The sequence below is a fragment of the Brachyhypopomus gauderio genome, chromosome 6 (assembly GCF_052324685.1).
Source record: "Brachyhypopomus gauderio isolate BG-103 chromosome 6, BGAUD_0.2, whole genome shotgun sequence".
NCBI lineage: Eukaryota > Metazoa > Chordata > Actinopteri > Gymnotiformes > Hypopomidae > Brachyhypopomus > Brachyhypopomus gauderio.
Window position 1 is genome coordinate 13,116,413 of NC_135216.1, and position 25,670 is coordinate 13,142,082.

At 42.0% G+C, this 25,670-nt stretch overlaps 1 protein-coding gene across 2 annotated transcripts in view; it reads left to right on the top strand.

The window, feature by feature from the left end:
- The window catches only part of vps50 (VPS50 EARP/GARPII complex subunit), an 88,114-nt gene extending 65,950 nt beyond the window's left edge, over positions 1-22,164 (top strand). For both annotated transcript variants that reach the window (XM_077008782.1, XM_077008783.1), the window contains 6 exons: positions 4,995-5,143; positions 11,664-11,760; positions 12,400-12,558; positions 15,350-15,471; positions 20,493-20,682; positions 21,096-22,164. In XM_077008782.1, coding sequence (XP_076864897.1) covers positions 4,995-5,143; positions 11,664-11,760; positions 12,400-12,558; positions 15,350-15,471; positions 20,493-20,682; positions 21,096-21,215 — 837 coding nt within the window. In that variant the 3' untranslated portion in view covers positions 21,216-22,164. The remainder of the gene's footprint in view (positions 1-4,994; positions 5,144-11,663; positions 11,761-12,399; positions 12,559-15,349; positions 15,472-20,492; positions 20,683-21,095) is intronic.
- Positions 22,165-25,670: the final 3,506 nt, after the last annotated feature.

A 25,670-nucleotide genomic window follows, 5' to 3' on the forward strand; every position in this document is an offset into this window, starting at 1 on the left:
TTCTACATTCATCAAAATGTTTTCCGTTTGCTTTGAAGACTAACATATTCAAGACAGTTATGTCGCTGTTATTACAAGCCTTCATCATCTCCTGTCAAAGTCATTTTAAATTAGTGGGACATCGGTGATTGGTCCATGTCGTTCGTTAGGAAGGAGTGTGGGAGTTCGGTTTTCTTACAGTATAACCTTATAACTGCAGTTTTTTTCTGTCTGAATAGTTCAGATGTAGTTTTTATGTTTTGCACTGTGGCATTGGTAAAAATTCAATGCACTTTAGTCCTGTATAGAGACTACTACTCCATTTACTGCTTAGTTTGTTTAGCTTGCAGTGTACCTTGAACGTTTTATATATATTTTTTTGCATGCGTGAGTGATTATACTATTTATATATATTTGTATTTTTATTAAGTGAGGTACTAATGCTTAGTAATACTATGCATTACTATGCATTACTATGCATAGTAATACTAATTACTATTACTAATACAAGAACTAATACTAATGCATAGCACAGATATACTAATGCATAGTAATACTAATCACTATTAACATTATTACTAATACTAATGCATATCATGATATAAATATACTAATGCTTAATAGTACTAATATTAATACTAAAGCATAGCATAGATAAACTAATGCATAGTATAGATATGTTAATGCACAGATGTAGTAAGGCTCAGCCAAGCAGTGCATCAGCAGCACGGAACGATACAGGACACGCACACAAAACGACTACGTAAAACTTCTGCCTCTGCCCAACGTGTGATGTGTAGACTGTTCAGTCCTTCACGTGATTCATTCTCCTGTGTCTTTAACTCCTTCCCCAGTCACTTCATTAGACACACCGTGCAGGTGTAGCCCACCTGTTTCCAAGCACAGGTTGTTGGCCATCCTCAAACCCTTTGTGAGTGGTCAGGCTCCGCTACGTAAAGTATGAAGGAACTCTGCAACATCATTCCCATTCAAAAGTCTGTTAACGCAGCATCTACAACCAGGCCACAGTCATGAGTGAGCTTTAATGTCCTCTACAACCAGGCCACAGACATGTGTGTGTGCTTTAATGTCCTCTACAACCAGGCCACAGTCATGAGTGAGCTTTAATGTCCTCTACAACCAGGCCACAGACGTGTGTGTGTGTTTTAATGTCCTCTACAACCAGGCCACAGACATGTGTGTGTGTGCTTTAATGTCCTCTACAACCAGGCCACAGACATGTGTGTGTGCTTTAATGTCCTCTACAACCAGGCCACAGACATGTGTGTGTGCTTTAATGTCCTCTACAACCAGGCCACAGATATGTGTGTGTGTGCTTTAATGTCCTCTACAACCAGGCCACAGACGTGTGTGTGTGTGTGTGTGTGTGTGCTTTAATGTCCTCTACAACTAGGCCACAGACATGTGTGTGCTTTAATGTCGTGCTGAGAATGGTCAGCCACTGAAATTGTATTGGGTCAGGAGAGATTTGTGTCAGATGTGTATTGTGGAAGCCAGAAGGTGCTCTACAGGCTGTGATTGTACATTTGCACCTACAGTGTAAATATGCCTAATAAACAGGGAGAATAGAAAATGCACTTTCACTTCCGCAGTCCTACTGAAGGAGTCCGCGTATAACATACTACTTACCAAATAGGAGGGCACTGGACCCTTGTCATTTATGAAAGTTGATTTCCATTTTTCCTATTAAAAGGTCCATATACATTATAGTTCCATACAGTACGCACTGTCTGGCATTGATAACCAGGTTTTTCAACACTGTGTTGTCTTCAGTCATTGAAAAAGAACCATGTAGTTGTTTTCTTTCATTCAATTCATTGTGGTGTGAGCTTAACAAAGCACTGAAGTCTTTGGAAATGACTATAAAGTTTATTATTAATGATAATTATGCATCAGAAACAAAAACAATCTGTCTCAAAGTTTATGAATAGCATTAGTACAAGATGAAATCCCTGTTAAGAGCTGTTGAGGAATGTAGCATTGTTGTCTTTTTTGTAAAGTTACAATATTCCATGTGTCTTTGTTATATTGAAGCTGATTTAAATCCCAACCTGGTTTTTTTCAGGCTTATTCAAGCTTTTCTTTGAACGCTGTCGAATCTGCAGTTGTGTTGTATTGCTGTATCTCAGGGTATGATAGGGTTGTAATCCATCAGCCTCTCTTGAGTGGTGAGTGCCAGGTCAGTGCTGCCAATATTTTAGCATGCAAGCCACATTTGACCTCTAAATGCCATGTCCTTTGTCAGCAAATGTGCTTTGTACAGCCATATGCAGACACAAGGCTTCTGGCATGCATAATCCAGATGTTTCATGATGACCACTGCTTTACCACAGGTCATGTTTTAGTCAGTAGAGCAACCCAGTGCAAGATCACTAAATATCATTCTACGATTTATTGCAGGGGATAATATGAATCCTAATTTTCTAATTTCTCAGTAGTTCAAAATGTACTTGCAAGAACTAATATTATTTCATTTTCCAAATGGAGAAAAAAAAATTGTTTTACACGAACATTTTTTTACATGAACATTTGTTGTTTTTCTTGCATATTTTGTTCATGCTAGGACAATAAACAGATGATTAATGTATAATTGTATACTGTGATACTTTCACTGCATCCTTACGCGTGCCTGATATGTAGAGAGAAATAATGGAGTCTGTGTTTGAGTCCACCAGTGCTGAACTACCTCTGATTCACAGAACATTTAACTTGTGCTTCATTGGGAAGCGAAGAGCAGCTTTGAGAGTTTGTCCAGTGGGTTTATGTGCATCCATCTGTCTCTATTTACCAGGATAGGAAAGTTGATGTGGCATCTTCATACTCTCCAGGTGTTTGCATTGTCTTCCACAGAAAGAACAGAGTAGAGTGTTTGAAAAGTCTATCTTGAAGAATGGAATTACCTATCGGAGAGATTGCCCAGTTAGTCCGTCACCCCATGTGTGTAAAGCCGTTTGAAGCATTTCACAAAGCAAGAAAACAGCTGGCGGTTTCTAAATGCATCTCAGCCTGTCGGTCTATAGAATACATTTTGATGCGCTGTATCCTCTAGTCATTTTTTATCTCATCATTGTGTGATTATGTTTTTGTGCTCGAGATGGGAAGCAGTAGAGTAGATCTTTTAGTCTTCTAGTGCATCTCCTAATCCTTTTAGAGCTATCTGCCTAGTCACAGGCACTGGTTCTGTCACTGGTACAAACTGCTAGGGAAAAAAAACGGTCTGTAAGAGTGGGAGTGTGCAGTTGTGAGTATCTTACCTGTATAATCACTGCAGTGGGGTCACAGGGCTAGCTGTCCGCATCCTGCTCATGGATTCTGTATTGTAACGCCTGTGGAGTGCTTCTTTTTGGCTTAAGGGCACGTTCAGATCTCTCTGTCCACCTACACTTAAGTCAGTAGTCTCTGGTAGGGTTTAGTAGTCAGTAGTCTCTGGTAGGCTTTAGTATCTCAAATAAGAACCGCTGAAGCAGCATCGTGGCCTTCCCAGGACTTTACGGAGTTCGCTAACAGAAAGCACAGAAATGCCGCATATTATGTGTGTGATCCGAAACCATGTCAATACTCCATTCTGATCCAGAGGTTGTAAAGATTTCTGATAACTTTTAGATTTTCGATTTTACTGGATTATTAGCAGCTAGTGCACACATTTTGTTAGCACACCAAATCTCTATATTTTTAGGCTTTGTTTCATTCTGCCTTGATATATCAAACCAATTATTTGGATTTCCATGATTGCAGGATTAGATGACAGTAGTCATTTGTGTAATGAGGGTTTTGCATGTTTTGGTTAATTTATAAGTGTATCTTTTTGTAATTGTGTGAATGTGAATGAACTTGCATCAGCTGTGACGCTGAACAAAATCTTGCCTGCAGTCCAGAAGTGTGCGTTAATGTAATCCTAGGGTCTATTTTATTTGTAATTTCTGTAGAAACAGCCAATAGTCAGCACGTTCTAAATGAGTGTCACTGTGGCCTTTTTTTGCCTAGGCAATTTTCAGAAGCTCTGCTTGAAGCGAACATCCCATAAGGGTCCCAGAGGAAGAGAAGGGCTTCAGCATCTGGCTTTTAGAAATTGGGAATCATTATATTTCATGACATCACTGCAGTGCTGAAGAGTGCAATAGCTTTTTGTTCATTTTCGAGGGTTCAAATGATGAATAAGAGACAAAAAAACTTATTAGGGTTATTTTGCTGATAATAACACAGAATGCTCTGGTTGTGTAATGCATTATTTGTGTTTAAGCTGTTTAAAACATTTGATCTATACCTAAACATGATTGATTTTATTTTAGTAGAAAAATGTATCTTAGAATGGATATTTGGGGGAGGTTTCCAAGACCGGACCAAGTCATAGGCTAAAATGCTCCATTAATGTGGACTAGCTTAGTCTTAGTCTACATTTAGCATAATTTTTATTTAAATGGTCTGATTTAAAGTTGAAGATGAGTGTTATTCCAGAGGTAAATGAGGGTTTAAGTTAAACCTCTTAAGAGGCGGGTTTAAATGCAGTTTAATGCTTTCTTTGTAGATTACTCATTGGTGTGGTGTTCACTGGGTTTGGTGTTTCTTTCTTCTCTGCCTCCTTGATCATGTCTGCTTCTACTGCAGGATCTATATTTTAATTTCGTTCTCCTCCATCAGGTAATTCTAGTTTCGTTCTTGAAATTAAGTGACTAGCCTTTCATTAAGACTGAACCTCTTTTCTGGTGGCTAGAAACGGAACAGATCTGTCTTCATTGTTTCCGTCTTGGGAATCATCTGCTCTGTCTTTCTTGGGTGTGGGGAAAAAGAGTCACGGGAAACATTTACATTTAGAGAAATAAAAAATTATTAATATACATGCAGTTTCATTTAAAGGAGAGGAGAGGCTTCTTCATTTCAGCTGTGTTTCAAAAGCACATGTTCAACGAAAGATCCACCACCTACTTTATTGGTATTGACATGTACACCAATCTTAAGACATTAAGCTAGGAACTCTGATTTGTGTGTGCGTGCAGGAGGCGGGCGGAGAGAACGCCGGTGCCCACGGCTCCACGGAGGACAGGAAGGAGAAGGTGCCCAGCCCTCATCTCAGCCAGCTGGTGGTGCTGACTGCTGGAGGAACGCTCTACGGCATGGCGGAGAGGGTCGTCGCCACCGAGTCCCTGTAAGACACTTCTGCCTGCCTAAGGCTTCTCTTTTACCTAGAAATGCGTATTACATTTTCTAGGTTATTTATGCACGTTTGACTTTAATGAAAAATGAATCTCATGCAAGTTGTCACTTCCTTCAGCAGAAGCAAGTCAGATATTGTAGAAGTCTTGTTGAGCCATGTTCACCCATGGGTAATATTCATCTGTACCGCTCACTTTGTGGAGTCAATGACCCACTTTCAACATTTTGAAGTGCACTTCCAATGTATTCCCTCAAGCTTCATCCAGCTTTAGTGTTGAGCAAATACTTCATGTTTTTACCTTCTGTATGCCAAGACCCCCCCCCCCCCTTTTTTTTTTCGAGAATCTTGGACACACCCCCCCCCCCCCCCCCCCGCCCACCCCCCCAACCTGATGGCCAGAATTTAGACTCTAAAGCAGGCGTACTCAACTAAATTTGTCCGCTGTCCAATTTTGGCAGATACCGGGTCCGGACCGCGGTCCGCCAGTTGAGTACCCTTGCTCTAAAGGAATCAAATCTTTCATTACTGTGATCTCATTCACACATAATTCTAACAATATATCACTGTCAGTGTTCTTACGTAACCAAAATGGCTTATTCCCAACTACACCAAAATGTTCTTCTGAGAAGAAATGTCCCCTGTGCTGATGCTGCACAGAACTGCTTTGTTCTGATTGGCTGCTGTTAGGATGGTCTTCGGCAAGTGCTCAAGAGCACTCATGCTTTGTGACTGCTTTCTTTCATTAGGCTCTTGAAAGGGAAATTAATGCTTAGAATCAGTGTTCAGATGTTTTTGCTCATTATTAACCCCAAACAATGGGAAATGGCTCTTACTGCAGACTGAAAAGCCTACCTACCTCTTTAATTTCTTTTGTACCGCACCTGACTTTGCGAACCTGGAATTCCTCTAACCTAGTAATCTCTTGGGTGATGGCAGCACTGACAAATGCACTTCACCCTTGCTACACCCACGCTACACCTATCGTTTACACTGATGGTGAATTTGTGACTGTCTGATTCTGCGGATATCTGGGAATTTGTCAGATGTACAGTATGTGCATATGCAGTACTATGAGCTCATAAACATATTCAACTTTCAACTCTTCTGCCATCGGTGGAAAAGGTTCCATTAGAACTTCAAATTGTTATTATTTTTATTATTATTATGTTCCTGGACATATTTGTTTTGTTTCATGAAAAGTCAGTTTAAATCAGCATTTACATCTAGGCATGGCAAGTACATTTTATACATTTTCTTCTAGCAGATAAAGATTTGGATCGAAGATGTAAAGGCATTTTCTACCGTGAGATCCGATCGCCAACCCACACCCCTGCTTGTGTCTTCCCATGTGCAGTTAGAAATCAATCCTGGCGAGGAACTGGGAAAACATCCTCTGAGAACAAGCCAATTCACACCGGTATCCGTCCTTACTGGCTGCGTGACAAACAAGCGAAACGTGATATTATTTGCCAAATTGCTATTGTGGTCCTTTAAGCAAGGTGTTTTTCTTGATGAAGAGGTTGAAGCAGGGTCAGCCAGTCCAATTTATTTCATTAGGCAGAGCCATGATGCATCTGCACTAATCCCCACCAGCAGCGGCTTCTGGATGGCTACGATGCTAAGTCACCAATTACTCCGCAGTCCCTGCCTCTGTGTTTCGCTGCTTGTGTTGAGACACTTTCACTGTGATTTTCAGTCCGTCGCTCACACACATGCAAGCACACACACGGGCTCAGTGGAGCTGGCAGAACGAAGAGCTTCTGAAGCTCCATCCTGGAAGCCAGAAGTCCAGGGACGTGGCCGCCTCTGTTGCCAGATGGAGGCCAGCGTTTGCCAGTAAACCTAGCAGTCCGACATCCAAAAGTTTGGGGGTAGCCGATGGAGGCTGCGAATGACCAGTAAGTTTAGAAGATGTGTGTCTTATAAGACATTACAACATGAATTTCTCTCCAGTGGTCCTCTCCCTGGACGGACACACACACACACACACACACATTGGAAGAATCAGTGAAGGGCAGAGAGCTCGTACAGGGATCAAGATTTGAGGTAAAGGAGATAAGAGTATTAGATAGGCTTGTCTCTGCACCCCAAGCCCTGTATTTATACCAGCATAACAATGAAATCGGACTCATTTACTCCATCTGGTGTCTCGGCTAAATAAACAAGGACCTTTTTTTTCCCGACTCTGGCTTGTTCTATTTTTGAACAGATCAGAAATAAAATGAAAACAAATGTATTTAAAATGACTCATTAAAAAGCCTCTTGCTCTTGCATTAAAACGAATCCCCTGTTTCTTTTAATGCCTCCTGTGTAAATACAGGATATTTAGAAATAATTTGTTCCATCTGGTTGTGATAATTTACATTCTCAATTATGTCTGACCTTATTTTCTGCATATTACAATTAAATCCCCACACAAATTTTCAAGACCCTCGCATTTGTATTAAATTTTGATTTTCAGTTTGTGGTTAACACGCCACACACACAGGCTGTTAAAGACTTGCTCTGCAAAGCTCTTGAACAGTTATTCACCCATTCCACCCCATGGTTTTTCTTTATATAGATATAAAGCTGTCTTTGAAAAACTAGGGAAATTCACTGGTGTTTACGTTTTAGCAATCCTGTTCTGTATTGAATGCTTTAAATTGTTTCAGCAAACTATGCCAATAGTTTAATTCAAGATATTTAATTCAAATATTTATTTCCTATGTCAGATTTATGAATTACATTTTTTAAGTCAAATTTATTTATTTATTTATTACAAACTTCACTAGGCGGGGATTAGGAAGAAACCTTGGGAGCACCAAAACTCAAAAGGAAACCCTTCCTCCATTGGGCAGCCCAGCTAGTAGCAAAAAGCAAAAATATTACAATCTCTTACTCTTACTACCTATCTAATACCTATGTGTATATATCCGCATGACCCAAGGACTACGGACTCCACCAGACATTAGCAGCAGATCCTCCTTGGAGCAGACCTGCTTGGAGCAGACCTGCTTGGAGTTCTGCTTGGAGTCCTGGAATTAGCGAGGTGGTGCCTCCATAGATCAGATCTTGTTTTTCCTGCACATTTCACCAATGCTCGATCCTACTGATGAGATGTGGGGAATTTGGAGCTTGTCATCTTCAACTCTTTCTCGTGCTCCTCCAACAACTCCAGCAGTATGGCGGTGTGTTATCCTGCTGAGAGACCACTGTCTTTGTTCTCCACACGCATTAGTGAGCCTTGGGTGCCCATGACCCTGACACCACTTCCTCTTCCTTCGCCCCTTTTGGTAGGTTCGAATCACTTCAAACTGTGGACCCCCCCACACAAACTGACGTTGTGGAGATGTTCTGACCTAGGCGTCTAATCATCACAGTCTGGCTGTGATCACAGTCACTCAGACTCTTACACTTGGCCATTTTTCTTGCTTTCAATGCATCACCTTCAAGAAAAGACCATTCACGTGCTGCCTAATATATCTCATTCTTGACAGGTGCCATTGTAACATGATAATGAACGTTATTCGCTTCACCTGTCCATGCTTTTAATATATATATATATGTGTGTGTGTGTGTGTGTGTGTGTGTGTGTGTGTGTGTGTGTGTGTGTGTGTGTGTGTGTGTGTTTTGGGCTCCTTTAGTACTGCTGCCTTTACACGCCTTCCACCTGACACGTCCTCCATGTGCACCTGCATGAGTTGTTGCAGCTCCTTAGCCAAGCACATGTGAACCTGCTCACTTTAATGCAGATCTCTGGACACTGAGGGGAGGAGTGGCCTGTCAGAAGTCCCTGAACAACATGGCCATTTCTCTCGGCGCAAAGTGGCCGTGCTCTGACTGCCGTGCGTCACGTTGGCGTTTACAATGTCTCCCTGCAGAGCCTGTTCCAAAAGCTAATCCCAAGATCACAATTTAATGAGTAGTTTTGTTTGTTTGTCAAGTGCTACAGGACCGGGTCCTTCCCCATGTGCCGCTAGCTTGCCATGTGTGGGCAACATGTTGCTCACAACCCCAAATTGACTTTGAGAATGTCTGACTTTGATGATACAGTGACACCTATATTGTTAGTATATGAACACACACTGGGGTCATCTGTGCTGATTTCTATCAGATGTGACGGATTCACAGTGTTATAAAGAGAGCACTCTTTGTGTAGACAGTGAGCAGCATATGTTGATTATTAATCAGACAGTTTCTTTTGTGGTGACTGTGGGCATAATTACATGCAGTTATGGCCAGACTGTGGCGTTTAAGAATCAGTGTTTTGTAATTACTCAGCGTGATGACCTGTTGACTTGATTTCCCCCCAAGCTGTGGTAGTTAATTTTGATTTGAACAGTGCTTCAGGTTTGCCACATCTCCAATAATCACTACAGTTAAGTATTTAAGGTCATTTGTTATGTGCTTCTAACCCCAACAACAAGAGGGGAGAGGAAGGGTAAAAATATAATACAAGAATGACATAATTCTATAAATAAGTGTGCAAATATACACACATAATGGTGTGCAATGGTGAATTCTGTGAAGTATTCTGTGAATGAGGTAATATTCTTGAAGTTGCTTGTTATTGCAGTCAGAGCAGTAGTGAGAAGGTATAACCATCTAACAGACTGGGAAGAAGCTGGCCTTGAGTCTGTTATTGTGAGCCCAGATGCTACAGTACTATAAGATTCCTGTAAGATCTCTTCATTGATCCCCATGGAGGTAATTCCGCTGTTACTGCAGCTGCTCCCCCACAGAATAGAAACAGATAAAGGTTGAAAAATAAGAGAGCAATAGAATAACAACAAAAAATATACCTGACTCTAATTGTCTTTCTGCATTTTAAGAGATTTTGGATACTTACAGTGAAATTACAGTCAGTTCTCTTGTGACAGGTAATTGAACCTGTCATGTCCTTGGTTAAGATGTTATTTTTAGTTTAATAGTCTATTTTTTAACATGTTTTTAAATGATTCCGTTTTACTCTTGTGCCATTGGTGGAAAAGGTTCCATCAGTAGGAAGGCAGCTGTGCATATAGACATGCTCTGATTCGCTGATTGGATGGGGTGTGAATGCATTACACTGTGAGAACTGTGAGAGGAGAGAAACTTAGCATGGCCCTCGATCATGCGGCCAGGCACTGACCCCGATGGTCTGCGAACATGCAGACGGTCACACAGAGATATGCACGCACGCACGCATACTCACACATGAGCTGTTGTTCCTCCAAAAGGAATTTCACTTTTCAATTCTTGATATTGTACCTATTCTAATGGGCCTGAATTGAATCCTCTTTAAGAAATTATTTCAATGCACCAGGCCCCCATAGGGTGATCTTCACATCATCACACTTCTTTTGCTCTTTTTATTTTTGGTCTCCACTCAAGTATATCATTTGTTTATTAAATGCATTTTTCCAGCAGGCTTTCAAAAATGGATAGGTATTTGAATGTATTCAAGCTGAATTTTGCATTGAGCCGTGTCATTCAAGCTCCTCAATGTTGACAGTCAGGTGTTCTTGAAAGATAATTGTCAACATTTTCAATATGCAAACTAGATGATGATTAGCACTTGAAAGCATGAATCTTGATACGTTCACCAAAGCCAAACGGCTTTTGGAGAATATTGTAATACGTCTCCCTTGAAAAGAGGTCACTCTGCTTCTGTGTGTGTTCACACTTGCATACAGTGAGGAAAATAAGTATTTGAATACCCAGCGACTTTGCAAGTTCTCCTACTTAGAAATCATGGAGGGGTCTGACATTTTCATCTTAGGTGCATGTTTACTGTGTGGGACATTAAAAAAAATCTGGAAATCACAATATATGTTTTTTAAATAATTTATTTGTGTTACTGCTGCAAATAAGTATTTAAACACCTGCCAATTAACAAAAATTCTGGCCCTCAAAGACCTGTTAGTCCTCCTCCACTCCACTTATTATTCTAAATTAGAAGCACCTGTTTCATGAAGCATCATGCATTGGGGGTGTTTTTCTGCACATGGGACAGGACGACTGCACTGTATTAAGGAGAGGATAACCAGGACCATGTATTTGGAGATTTTGAGGAACAACCTCCTTCCCTCAGTTAGAGCACTGAAGATGGGTCGTGGGTGGGTCTTTCAACATGACAATGACCCAAAGCACAGGATAACCAAGTAGTGGCTCCGTAAGAAGCATATCAAGGTTCTGGAGTGGCCTGGCCACTTGCTGCAGTAACAGAAATAATATATATATTTTTTATCATACATTGTGATTTTGGGATTTTTATTAAACGTTTTTTTGTCTCTCACGGTGGACACCTAAGATCAAAATTTCAAACCACTCCATGATTTCTAATTGGGAGAACTTGCAAAGTTGCAGGGTGTTCAAATACTTGTTTTCCTTACTGTATATATACACACACGTGCACATTTTCAGGCATGAAGCGAAATCAGATTACATTTTTGCACTTCTTAAAAAAATAAATGGGCAAATGCATGTGGGCTGTGCTAGTGTGGCGGTGTGTTAAAGGAGGCCGGTGGTTTGACCTCTCCCCCTGCAGGGTGTTCCTGGCTGAGCAGTTTGAGCTTCTGCAGCCTCATCTGGACACCATGATGCCTCCAGCCAAAAAGCCCTTCCTGCAGCAGTTCTACTCACAGGTCAGCCTCCTCGCCGTCTATTTATGGACCTGCCCTTTCTCTCTCTTTCATTTAGAACCTTTCAATTTCCTCTCTTCTGCTCCAGCTGGCCTCCAAGGATTGCCCTGCTAAAAAATAAAAAATGTTTAAAAAAGGGGGTGTGGTGGTGGGGGGGCTGTGCTGTGGTGTGGGGATGGGGTGGGGGGACTGTGGGGATGGGGGTGCTGTGGGGTTGGGTGTGCTGTGCTCCGTGGCCAAAGCTCATCAGCACAGTTTTATATATATACTACCACTGATTGGTTATTTCTCTTTCTCCATTCAGCATACGAATATTGATTTTCACAATCTCATGTTCCATGTGTATGTAACCCAGTTTTAGAATTTATTTGTCTTTTCCAATATCAGTTAAAATTGTGTGTTTTAGTGATTCCTTTGTGAATTCCTCTCCTCTTGTGTGTCCTGGACCTTAGCATGTTTTTCATAACCACTGCATGCACAAACCTTTAACTTAACTGTATACTGTAATCTAAAAACAAGGCTTTGCAAAAAGAAATGTCAAAGAACTTTAATCTGTCAGTAAGCTCTCGGTCCTCGCTCATGGGAGCGGTGGCTGTTCAGATCCCGTTGAAGTCATTTCCTGCCTGCTGCGTCCTCCTCCAGACGGTGTCCACGGCCAGCGAGCTGCGCAAGCCCACTTACTGGATAGTGGCGGCCAAAGCCATCGATTACGAGCAGATGCTGATGCTCATGGCGGGAGTGAAATGGGACATTAAAGAGATAATGTCCCAGCACAACGTCTACGTGGACGTCCTTTTAAAGGTAATGGGCCCTGCGAGCTGCTCGGTGCGTTTGATGTGATGCAGATGTGTGGTGGTTTCACAGGCACATATCCCCCCCACCCCCCCACCCCCCCTTCACGCACCCTTTACTTGTGCTTAGGGAGGGGGTCGTGTGGACTGGGTGCATGTGCTCTGGAAAAGGCTGTATTTAACCATGTGGAAATCTAGTGTCCTTTTCTCTGTGGTTTCTGTAATTAATGACAGTTCCAGTTCTTTTTCACATGTCGCAGGGATCTAGATAATGATGGATAATTAGCTCACTTGTGCTGATGTTGTTGTGTAGAATTTATTCTAAGAGACTACAATGAAGATGCTGTTTGATAACTGGACTTGGAACTCTAGCTGGTTACTCATATTGGCAGGTTCTCAGATCAAGTTCAGCAGGATGTCATGGCATGCAGCCAGTCATGGCGTGCGGCTGGTCTTTGCCCTTGTAACCCTTTGTTTTTTTTTCTCCATGTGTTTAAATGACATGAAAAAAATCACAATTGACAAAATATGGGACATTTACATTTTTAATATTAAAAAATAATAATTTTATCACTACTGCAGGAAATTCTATTTTTGCTAGAGTGTCATGGGTGTCATTAGAGCTTCATGTTTCATTAAAAGGTATGGTGGAAGGTACCAGGCTCGTTTTAAGAAGTGTTGGACGTTGGGCCCTCTTGGAGGTGTTTCAATGCGTCAACAATACTCTGAAACACCTTCCGTGTTTCAGATTCACCGATGCACACAAACCCGCACAGGTGCTCGACACAAAGACCTTAGCCTGCAGCAAACAGACTGGCCTGAGGTGCAGCTGTGTTAAGTTACATTTATTTGTCAGTTTCCTGAACTTGGATCAACTCTCATTGTTTTCTCCCCCCCCCTCAAATGAATCTTCTGTCTCCTACTGTTACATTTTTTTTTCCTCAATCACTGTAGCCTGTGGATTGCTCCAGATTAAAAGGTCATAAACATCAATTATTTATCATGATCTGAATTATTTCTGTGGCAGCAATTTGGAAGCTTAATGCAAATTCCTAAAGGCAGGTTTAAGGGAGGTTAAGGAAGCCTCCTTGCTCATGTTTGTTAACCGCCACAGGACTGAGAGTGTCTCTGTTCTCTGCATGTGAATATTTATTCACAACCTCCATCTATTAGCCTGAATACATTTTTCATAGTGTGTTAGGGTGTCATTTGTATGGCTGTAGCACATACCAGGACTGAGAGACCCATCAAAACAGATGGGGCTTACAATTAAATTTTAAGCATACCATATTTGCACTTGAAACCCTATAAATCCCCAAATATGCATAATCATGTGTACGTGAGCACATTTACATAAGTCCTGAGCCATGCGGCTGACACCGAGGAAGCTCGGTCATTAGTGAGAAGCTTCCTCACCTACGTGTGTCTCCTAAGTAGTGGGGAGTGTCTGTGCTAAGCACCCCCCGGTGCCCTGGCAGGACTGAGCCGAACGATTGTTCCAGCCCAGCTGGAGCGGTCCATTTATTATTATTTTTTTTGCCTTACTCATTGTGTAAGGAAAAACAAGTCCAGGATTCTCACTGGCTGCTGCATTATGCAGATAGGGAGACCAAAACATTTGTTCAAATATGTGCACACAGCCAATAGAGGCCCTGGACACTTAAACATGTGGCCTTGTTGTGGTGCGCACCTCATTTCTTCATGCATCACTACCTTCCTAGGTTCTCAGAGTTATAGAAGCATTAGCCTGAAGCATTAGCCACTTCCCTAATGCACGTTAGCCCAGCTGTAATACTCATCTTAGTTTTCATACATTCTTCACCTGACTTTTCATAGCAACATTACTACAGAAATGGCTTCACCTATAGAAGGCAAAGATTTAAATTAACAATTGATAAAATATATAGAAAAAAACAGTGTACAGTTCCATTATAGAGCTTAGTTTGGTTCACAGATCACATATTCACTTCAGTAAGAAACCTCTTAGCAATATGAATTATGTTCCTTTTTCAGATCCATAATGCACAAGGCACTACAGTTATGTTAAATATGTGAAATTACTTCCAGTTAAACTCTCATGCAATTTGTGTTTATACATGCTCTCTAGCTGTATAAACACAAATTGTAATAGCTTAATAAAAAAATACATTCAAATAGCCATAGCAGTAATCACATGACAATAAAGTAGATTTAGGTGTGAAATGGAGAGGAAAAAAAGCTCATTCCTTTTCCATCTTGCCCTGTATGCCTGCATCAACAACACGGTACACGTAGTTGTTGGCATCCATTACGCTATATGTCAGTATGTCCAATAGGAAACAGGCTTTATTCCTCCTGCCACGAATGAGACCGAAATGGTCCAGCTGAATCAACAGAGCGGTGAATGATTGGTCCACACCGCAATGCTGCACATGAGTGCTCTGAATGTTTTACACAGCAGACCCAGAGCACAATGAATGAAAGTCTATTTGGAGGAGAAATAGTCCTGTTCTGTGGGCCGACGAGAGCAGGGTCGCGGATTTGTCCTCATTTTTAATTTTCTTTTTTTTTGAGTTTCTTATGAGTCAGCATTGTATGTTATCCAGAAAATCCCCTGCACATACTTGACATAAAGCTGAAACCTGATTGTAATTTTTAGCACCTACTCTGAATCTGGATTGAGGTCTTATGATTCTGAAGGCCGTGAGCCTGAGCACGTCTTGCGCTGAACTGTGTTCAGTACACGTTGAAGCCATACAGCAGGAAAATGGCATAGTAAGTGTTGCAGTAAGGGCTCATTGGCTGGACACTGTGTGTTACAGGAGTTTGAGCAGTTCAATAAAAGGCTTGGTGATGTCTCCAGACAAGTTCGGATCCCTCTGCCAGTATCCAACGTCCTCTGGGAGCACTGTATCCGACTGGCCAACAGAACGCTAGTCGAGGGGTAAGTAGCACACGCCGACCCGACAGGAGAGAAATATAACAGTCCAAAACATAACCGTACAAATCCTTTCTAATTGCTAATGACAATAAAAACAGACTGCTTTTGTTGCTTTTAGATGTCTTTCAGTGCCAGAATAACAACTTCACTTAGTCCAGAACTAGATCTCTATCTGGGCAATTACCCAAGGACCAATTACCATTAACAAAGTGATATAGTTCTGGAGTTTTATTGACCTGACTGAGGAATAGTACCCAAGAGAAGATATAACTGTTATAAGCGATCGTAAAATTAGTGTTTTACACGAAATCCATAATGTGAGACTGGAGAATGAACAGCACAAGTGGAAGTTTTCTAATGCTCTCTCCCTCCTGGGATCAGTAAAGTTCTGTGTGTGTTTGATAGAAAAGTCTTAAATGAGGACACTTTGGGAGCTGTTTTCCTTTTTTTTTCTGGAGCACCTGAGATGGCCGAAGCTGTAAGGAAGATGAACATAGTAGTGTGTTATATTTAACAGGTGCTGGGCTGGGATCGTATCTGGGGGAAAAAGAAGATCGGGTGGAGGGGGTGTTTGCTTTGTGAAGCAGTGTTAGTCACAGCAAAAGCTGTTTTTTAATAAAAAAGTGTGTTTTAATATGCGGATTGCTTTCTGTTTCAAAAATGGACCATAAATTCTGAAAGCTGTTGGAACTGACAAATGATCTGTATATTTATGAAGTACTCTGCCGCCTCGTGCAAACTGTTGACGATATTGGAATCCTAATATGGTTCCTTCGTCATCTTATAGAGTTCATGATTTTATGAAGACTTTCTTTTTTTTCTGAAGTTATCAGGTTATCTCTAGTGAATGAGCCTGAGTAACACTAACTAATCTCTCACAAAATCTCTTGAACGAAGCAGTGTGATTTTTCTATTGTACACTCTATTGTATCCGCCTATGACTGGATGCTATGGGGAGGAACTAAGACCTTCCTGTAACAGTGGAAAATGGAGAAAAGGCCCTCATGCTTGTATTCAGTTAAGTCTTGGTCTGATGGTGGTCGGAGATGTACTGGTAAATCAAAAGGATATTGGGGGGGTATGCAAAGGGTGTACAGAATTTCTCAGGTGGAATAGTAGATTTGTGGACAACTGGAAGTGGGAGATGAAGACATTTTAGCTGCTTCATCCATCTTGAGTTTGATTTGGCTCTCTGTTCAGTGTTTTTGTAATTACATGAGGGAGAGTGCGCGTGCCTTTCGGGAAAGGAGTCGGAGGAGGTTCCAGCCCGTGTTCCTCGGGCAGCCTCCTAAATGTTCCAGAACCACACTGCACTTCTGTCAGGCACCAAATGCCTCTGGTGAGTTATGGTGTAGAGTGAAAGAACAGGTCACATATCTCGAAACGTCCTGCCTTTCAAACCGACTCGTGAGGCCATCCTGTCAGACTCTTTATTTTGCTTTTTTTAGTAATTTATCTCCCTTTCTCTTTTCTGTAGTGTCCTGTTGTTTGAACATCTGCACTTGTTTTCGGTTTTTGTCTTCTAAACAAAGCCAGAGGAACAGAGACGCTGTCTCTCTGTTTTAGTCCACAGACCCTTCACGTCCTCACGTATATCGAAACAGAGGACACGTGCAGCAGTGTCCTTTGGCACTACAGGTCTGGCATTACTTGACTTCAGACGAGGGTTTCGATCTTCAGAGAACAAACAAGGAAAATGACAGATTTTTCTTAGTTGTTCATGTCTTATCGATGTCTGTAGGCACTGGGAGAAGGAAGGAATTTCATTTCTGTTGAGTAAATCGAAAGTATAGGAAGGGTCAGGAGAGGCCTGGCAACTTCGCCTGTCTGTGCTGTATAGGGGGCCAGGGGCCAAGCGCCCCTCCCCCCTGCTGGACACAAGCAGCACTGGATCAATAATTGCAATAATTGTTCAAAGAGTTTAGTATCCGTTTCCAATTTCACAGGGAGCCGTTTCCCAATGCTTGTGTAGAGAGCAACAACGTCTGGGTGGTCTAAATTCAATTAACACAAGACATCTGTATGTGTACCATATCATGGTTGGTGTTTGTTTTATCAACGGTTCCCAGACAGCTATTATGCTTGAGTGGCGGCTTCGCCACTGTTCCTCGCCATTAATTTATCCGGTCTGCTTGTACACCTTGTCTCCACGGAAACCTGCTTGTTTACATTCAGAATCTTCACTCCCTGTGTCACCACAGCAGTGCCGTGACAACACAGCCTGGCACACCTCCTGGACCCCTCGGCATCATTACACCACCAAAAGCATTTATGCCACTATTATCCCAAAAGTAAATACCGGTGTCAAATGCGGCTGATCCATGTGACTGTGTGTTTGCTTTGTTTGTGGCCGCATTATAAATTGGCCGTTGTAACCAACACTTAAGAACCAAGTGCTTTTTAAGCCATTTTCTGCTGATAGGAATTCAACAGTATTTTGGTTATCATTGATTTTTTGCCAGCTTTGATATTTACCCAGATTTATGGTTTAACATTTTTCTGCCCTGCTTAGCATTCTCTGGCTGACTTGCCCTTATGCTGGAGTATTTCTGTTTTTAGCGTCTTTTTACTGAACAATCTTATGGATGTTTCCTCTGAATTGCAAAGGTATTTAAATATCTTGTCATCTGTATTTTCACTGACATTACAAGATCGGTCGTGTTAACAGGTTACAGGTTAACTCAAGATATCCAATTCTGTTGCGTGTAACCTGTCCCAACTAATGCACATAGGCTAAATGATAAATCAGAGATATTAATCTGTTCAGAAATGAAGCATAAGCAATTGTGAGTTATTTTCACCTACTTAGGTCCAAATTAAAGTGACTAAAGGTGCACTGGAGATGCAACAGCAGCACATCCTCCAGAAAGGAGGATTTTTGCACATAGCGGCTACAGACAGTTACTGTCTCCTTATCTTTCCTGGATGATGCTTCTCTAGAGGACCCTAATTTTGAGCTTTGCTAGGGTTCTTGTCAGTACTGCTAACATGAGCTGCTACTCGCAGCCCGTTCGGTATTGCAGGTCCGTACACACAGTTACAGGGCCGCTGCGCTGTTTCTCCCAACACAGTCTGGAGAGCCTGGAGGAGACACCAGGACATGAGCCATTGCACAAGGAGAGCTGGACGGGGCTGTATTAGTGCATCAGCCCAGCGGCAGGACCCGTGTCTGGGGAGGCGCATTAGCAGGAGCCCTGCCAGAGCCCTACACAATGATCTCCAGTGAGCTGCCAGTGTGCGTGTTCCTGACCCTACTGTCAGAAATGGTCCCCAACGAGGGTGTCGTCCTCCGGGTCCTGTGCTCACAACCCAGCACCATTTTTTTTCGCTAAAAAACACTATAGTTGGCAGGTCAGCTGCTGGGACCCCAGCCAACAGGTTTGCACTGAGCACATGGGACGGACGTGTAAGAGACGGAAATGCCTCGGTGAACGTGATCATCCGACATGAATGGTTTGGTGATGGCTCGGCAATTATATGTGAAGGCCACACATCACCGGTCCCCACAAACCCTCACAAGGTCGCCAACATCACCGTGATTGAGGATTTCATCCTGGTACCTAACAGCATATTCCATTATCGGACTTTACCGTGGTGAAGTGGTACAGGACAGGGCTTAGCCTCATTTGGCCAGATGTCATCCTGGGTAACAAAGGCGTCGACTGGCCCTGACGTTCCCTAAACTTGAATCTAGTTGAGAACATTTATTTGATTATGTATCGCTACATCTGACACCGCCAAGTAGCTCCACAACGCAGGAGTTCACTGATGTCCTGACCCAGACCTGCAGCTCAGCAGGAGCTTGTTCAGACATTGTTGGTAGTGCATACAATCATGGGGGGGGGCAAACGCATAACTCAGTCATATTATGAATTGCCATGATGAAATTCATACAAATTGCATCATGCAACGGTTTTAGCTTTTTACTTTGATTTTTTTTGTGTGATTTTGAAATCATCTCTCAGTGGATTGTCGATTTTGGTTTCCACAGACACTGATTGTTTTGTTCTTAAAGTACACAATTTTCATCAATTATGATTTTCATTTTCAATCTTTTGTCCATTGAGATCTGTTGTGTGATTTAAGTATTCTTTTTTAAGCAGTGTATTAAAGATCTTTATTATTTGCGTCCTCAAATCCTGGGAGCTTACTGATACTAATGCAGCGAGATCTTTACATCACTGTTAAAAGACCGAGGGCCAATCTCAATGGAGCAAAAGAAGACATCACCAGTAGAGTGGCATGTTCTCGCTAAGAGGTCACAACACTGCAGTACTGCTGACCAGGTCTGAACCCTGAAGCTTGTGCTGAAGGATGTACAGACCAAAAACCGGGGAATTGTCTCTGACATCAATATCTGTGGAGATTGTTGAGATGAGAACTGCTACCTTACACCAGGCCTACGTGATGCAGGGGATTCCTTATTACATCAGATGTGTCCAGTTTTGCTGTAATGAAAATATGAAAATCTTTACTCCAGAGATAAATATTGGACAACTCCTTTGTGCATAATTCATAGTCGGAATATCTAAAAGTGATGTGTATTGTTTTAAATAAAAAAGCAAGGGGGGGGGGGGGGGGGGGTGACTGAGAATGAAATGATAGCAGCCTCACTGCACTCAAATGTTCCAGTGCCATGAAAATGCGTGGAGTGAAGGGGCCCCTGTGTCCTGTGTGGAGTGAAGGGGCCCCTGCGTGGAGTGAAGGGGTCCATGTGCGGAGTGAAGGGGCCCCTGTGTCCTGCGCGGAGTGAAGGGGTCCATGCGCGGAGTGAAGGGGCCCCTGTGCGGAGTGAAGGGGCCCCTGTGTCCTGTGTGGAGTGAAGGGGCCCCTGCGTGGAGTGAAGGGGCCCATGTGTGGAGTGAAGGGGCCCCTGTGTGGAGTGAAGGGGTCCATGTGCGGACTGAAGGGGTCCATGTGCGGACTGAAGGGGTCCATGTGCGGAGTGAAGGGGTCCATGTGCGGAGTGAAGGGGCCCCTGTGCGTGCCTGAAGCCCTGATCCTCTCCTCCACTGTCTGCCCAGCTATGCCAACGTGAAGAAATGCAGTAACGAGGGCCGAGCGCTCATGCAGCTGGACTTCCAGCAGTTCCTCATGAAGCTGGAGAAGCTGACTGACCTCAGGCCCATCCCCGATAAGGAGTTTGTGGAGACCTACATCAAAGCCTACTATCTGACCGAGAACGACATGGAGCAGTTCATCAAGAACCACAGGGTAAGGGGGCCAGTGCCACACAGCAGGGCAGACTGCAGACACAACATAACTTTAACTTACTTACTTTTTTATTTCCCAATACAAGAGAAACATGGAACTGAATCACCCAGGATTACACATCCATATATTTTAACAAATGACCAATATTATTTTTTCCTGGATAGTTTCTTAGGTTTGAACACATGACTAATAACATGTTTGTTTCATGAAGTTCGTTGAGTTATTGGACACTACAAAAGTTTTTGAGTCATAATATTTTTCTATTCACAATAAATATGAGCAGGGTTCTGCTTTATTTTAACCCCATTTGTATTATTAAATGCACAGTGTCATGGCTGAAGTGTGCTAGAGTTGTTCTTCACTAGACAGGAAGGCGTCTGCATTTTTTCGACCTCTGTGTTGTGTTTGAGCAGGAATACTCCATGAAGCAGCTGACCAACCTGGTCAACGTCTGTCTCGGCTCTCACATCAACAAGAAGGCCAGACAGAAACTCCTCGCAGCTATTGATGATCTCGACCGACCAAAAAGATAAACTTCAACAGACCTCACAGGCTGAAGGCAGAATCACCAGTGGACAGACACCATACACAGTTATCAATGTGCAGAATATTCTACCGGCATGAGGAACATTTTCTCCCCAACACGTTTGATGCTTCTGTGTCTATTTTAATGCGAATGTATCTAAGTAGCTCTCTTAATGTATAAATAACGCTGTTCTATTGGCATAAACTCGGCAACCACATGAAGGAATCACATAAATAAAGGGTCACTTTCATAGCCGTTTGGAACACACGACAGGCAGAGAGTTGTTGCCCAGCATTGATGTACTTCATCATGAGTAACGCACAACATTGTTATGGTTCTGCAACAGCTTCTTTGAACTAGAATTCTCAATCTGTAGATGTAGGCCTACTTTAAAAAAAAACTATGAAAACTGATGAACATGGCTTTGTCTTATGGTCTTACTGTCTGCTTCTTTAAGCCTGTTGCTCAAACTTGTTGTATGTTCTTTGTTGGAACTTGCTCTTTCTTTAAAAAAACAAGAAAAGATTTTATTATTTATCCTGATTATGCATGCATGTGGTTGACTAGTAGATCATCCACCCGTCAGGGATTTTGTTTTTGTTATTGGTTGGTTACTCTTTCTTTATGAAAAATATTCATGTTCAGCCGTTTTTTTCTTGTATATGATATTCTGAAATATGACACTTGGTTAAAGGACATCATTCTGCACTCTGTGTTGTGTGTAACATCAAAGGCGCTTTTTACTCCGTATATGTCATGAAAACGTTTTATTTATTTCAGCTGTTTAGACCAACCATGATCTTGCAGCAAACTGTGTGCACCTGTCGTAAAGATATAATCTGTTGGTGTTACTCGGTAGTGTTCTGAAACGAATAATTACTTTACATATATTAATACATGACTGTAACCAGTTTAAATTATGGTCCCAAAATAAATACACTAACATTTATGTTGAATATGTGCTGGTGATATTCAGTGCCATGGTTTTAACAATTTATTCTTCTTTTAAGACAGAATCTAGACGAGGCCAATTTGGAATTACAGAAAATTTTCTGTATTGTTTCAGCATCGTATGGCTTTTTTGAGCTGTGTTTCTATTTTCCATACTGTCATTAGGGGGGTGGGGGGAAGGGGCGGAGTTCAGTCGTGTGCTCAAGGTCCAGTGTGAGTGTCTGCTCACCATCTCCTCCACCAGACGCTGCCCGTCTGTGTCTGTGGTGCACAACTGCACTAGCAGTGCAGTTTAACTGCTGTTGTATCGTACGTTGAGTAGTGAATGTGGCGTTTGGGGTAAGGGACTGGGCAACCTACTGATCCGTCTCAGTCTCTCTCCTCCAGCGGCTATCGTGTAGCTAAAGCGTTGTAGCTCACTGACTGTTAATGAACTTCATTCCCTGTCAGGTCCCACCCCCCACTGTCTCAGCAGGACACGTTAATCTTTTGTTGAAACTGAAGCTTTCAACTTCTAATTAATTGGCTGCTGTCCTCTCTGTAGAGCTATAGTTTAAAAAGGCTGTTGAAAATGGAGATGCATTATTGATCTGGGGCCGAGTCACAGAGAGCAGAAGGCGTTTTTACGGCCCTTTAGTGGTCCTGCAGGAGAGCTGCTCAGGTGTGTGGAGGAGGCTGCATGGCCCAGCATGGCAGAAGGCCAACCCATTGAAATTGTGTTGTGACGGCCCATCTGCAAAGATAAGAACTTCTAATATAGCATCTTTCATCGTATGTGAAGAGGGGGATTTGAATCCTCTAATGGAACTTTCTGGAAGTCACGCTGAATGACTTTCAGGGATCCTTCACAGAGAATCGCAAATAGAATGGAAGACGGAGGTGGATACTAAACTGGCGACTGTTCCCAGACATAAACATTCAGGCATCACAATATGGCACATCAATAAACAATTAGTCCCCCGCAATGTTCGTCCTCTACCTCCCACGTGCCTTAGCAGGAACGCAAGTGACATCACACCCCGGCGGGGACACTCGTCAGCGGAGAGCATTTGGGTTCTGCTGTGCTCTCCGCGTTGGCATTCCCCAACAGGGCGGCGCTACCCGTCCACACCCAGCCTTGTGTGGCTGTATCCAAGGTGCGCTTTTCAGTTCTGTGGGTTCTGTACCAGCACCCTCCACTGGAGGTCTATGCGGTCCATTTCAGTTCCATCTGTCTCTCTGCATGCTGGAATTCCATGGCATGCATGGAGACTGAAGACCACACGTTTTGGAACAGTTTGAATGTGAATACTGTCAATCAGGTTGATGTTATTTATTTATATATATATATATATATATATATATATATATATATATATATATATATATATATATATATATATATAAACTTTTTTTATCTAAATATATTTTCTGGTATGTAATAGTTCAGGGTGGAACTAGACATCAAAACCAAGTTGCTCATAATGTTTCCTTAGCCATGAAACAAGAAATTGCCTTTTTATTTATTTGATGATCAAAATTTTCATTGAGCTTATAAGAAATGTATCAGTTGCATTCTCTTCTGGCAGTTCCCATTTCCGGATGCTTCTTTTAGAGAGCCATATCCTAATTAACCTTTTTTCAATCCTGTTTGTCCAGTGTGATTGTTCTGTTTTCCCCAATTAACCTTTAACAGTATTGCCGAGCAATCCTAGCTATCTCCACCTTCCCGCACACTTGTATGCTGCCTGCAAAACCGTGTTCACGTGGGTCTCTGCAGGTGTCACCATTTGCTCAGTGAGTTCTTATCTTGTCCTGTGATTGCCATGTTTATTCAGCTGAGAGTAATCTATTTGACATGGTATAAAAATGGCTTTGATAATGTCATTAGTATTATTTAGTAGCACATTTGGTTTGAATTATAGTGCAAGTACACTCATAATAAAATGGTGCCATTAGCTTTGCATAAAGTCGCAGTGTTAAAAACAGTTATGACAACATGAGTGTTCTGTTTACTAGGTGTATATCTGAATATGACAAGTGTAGTTATAAACGCAGTACATGTCAAGCAAGCACGGGTGGCTCAGAGCAGAGCAGATAATGCTTCCTGATAGCACCATGATTGATGCCACACGGTTCTGGCATTTTACCTTAAAAGCTCAATGTTGGGCAGTACAACCTTTTTCTCGGTTCCTCTCTCCGTCAGTAGGTATCTTGGGCAGTACGCCTAGGCAACCCGATGTTGCCCTGGCGACACCCCTATCACTCGATCACTCAGCAGCCAGAGCTCCTCACCATGGCAGCGGTGTGGCAAACAGAGCCAGGTTCTTATTGGGTGGTGGACGGTCACTGGGGAGAACTGTCACTTCAAGAGTCGTTCACTTGAGCAGTCAACCAGTTTAGCTCTACATGGCTCCTCCTGTTCTAAAGGTGACACATTCAAGTATCACCAAAATGCAGCAAAACACTGACTGTAGTTGTAAAAGAAGTCAAAAAAATTGGGGGGGGTTTAGGTTTTTTTTTCATTTTGTATTACTATTACTGGAACTGTCAGATCTGTACCTCTATGGATCTGTGACCAACAACTTTTTGGATCAAGTATTCGAGAGGTGAAAACTAAGTACTTTTTCAGGGGCGGGAAAGGGAGATTGAAACTTTTCTTTGTGACTTTGTGATTTAGTCTGTTTTTGTTCTTGTTTATATCTAGTCTTTAAATTATCAATTAAAATGAATAAAGAATGTAATGAAAATCAGTGAATCAGTGAATACTGCAAAAATGACAAGATGTTTGAAATATCTGTTTACACAGAGAGTGTATCACTGTGTAAAACATGCAAATTTAGCAAATTATTCAATTTGGCAAAAAACACAGGAAGTACTGAAAGCAGAATGGATTACATAAACGTGAAATACTCATTTCAGATCTAATCTACCTCACTTTATATAAATCTAACAAATGGCAGTTGTGCTTTGGTAATACAACCTGGTCTTTTGAAACTAGCATCAGACTTTCAAATAGACTACATTTGCAGGGCAGCCTGGCAGTAATAATTACGGGAACATCCACCTGTTTTACAGACATTTTAAATATTGCTATTCTAGTTTGAAATTTAATAATGAATATTTTCTGAATGCCTCTGAATTGGGGTGTTTGAGGAATATGGGGCGTTAAACCCCATCGAGGTTATTTCGTTAAACTTTATGAGGCTTAAGTAATCCTGTGGATTTATCTGCTGTCTAATTGTTCAATGAGTTGTGACTTGAGTGGCTACTAATCATCCGGTAAACAGCCGACATGAAGTATTAATTCTTAGTACATATTCTTGGCTCATAAATGCGTGTGTATTGGTTTACTTTGGGGTATGACGGTCTGTTTCAGGAGAAAGGGGTACGTTAGACTACAGACGTATAGAAACCAGCCTGTGAAGTCATTCCTGATCTATCTACCTTCATTCTGGATAATGCAACTAACATGGAGTCGTAAATTGAGCTAATATGAAAAGTCAATGATCAGAACTTCTGTTCTTTGAAC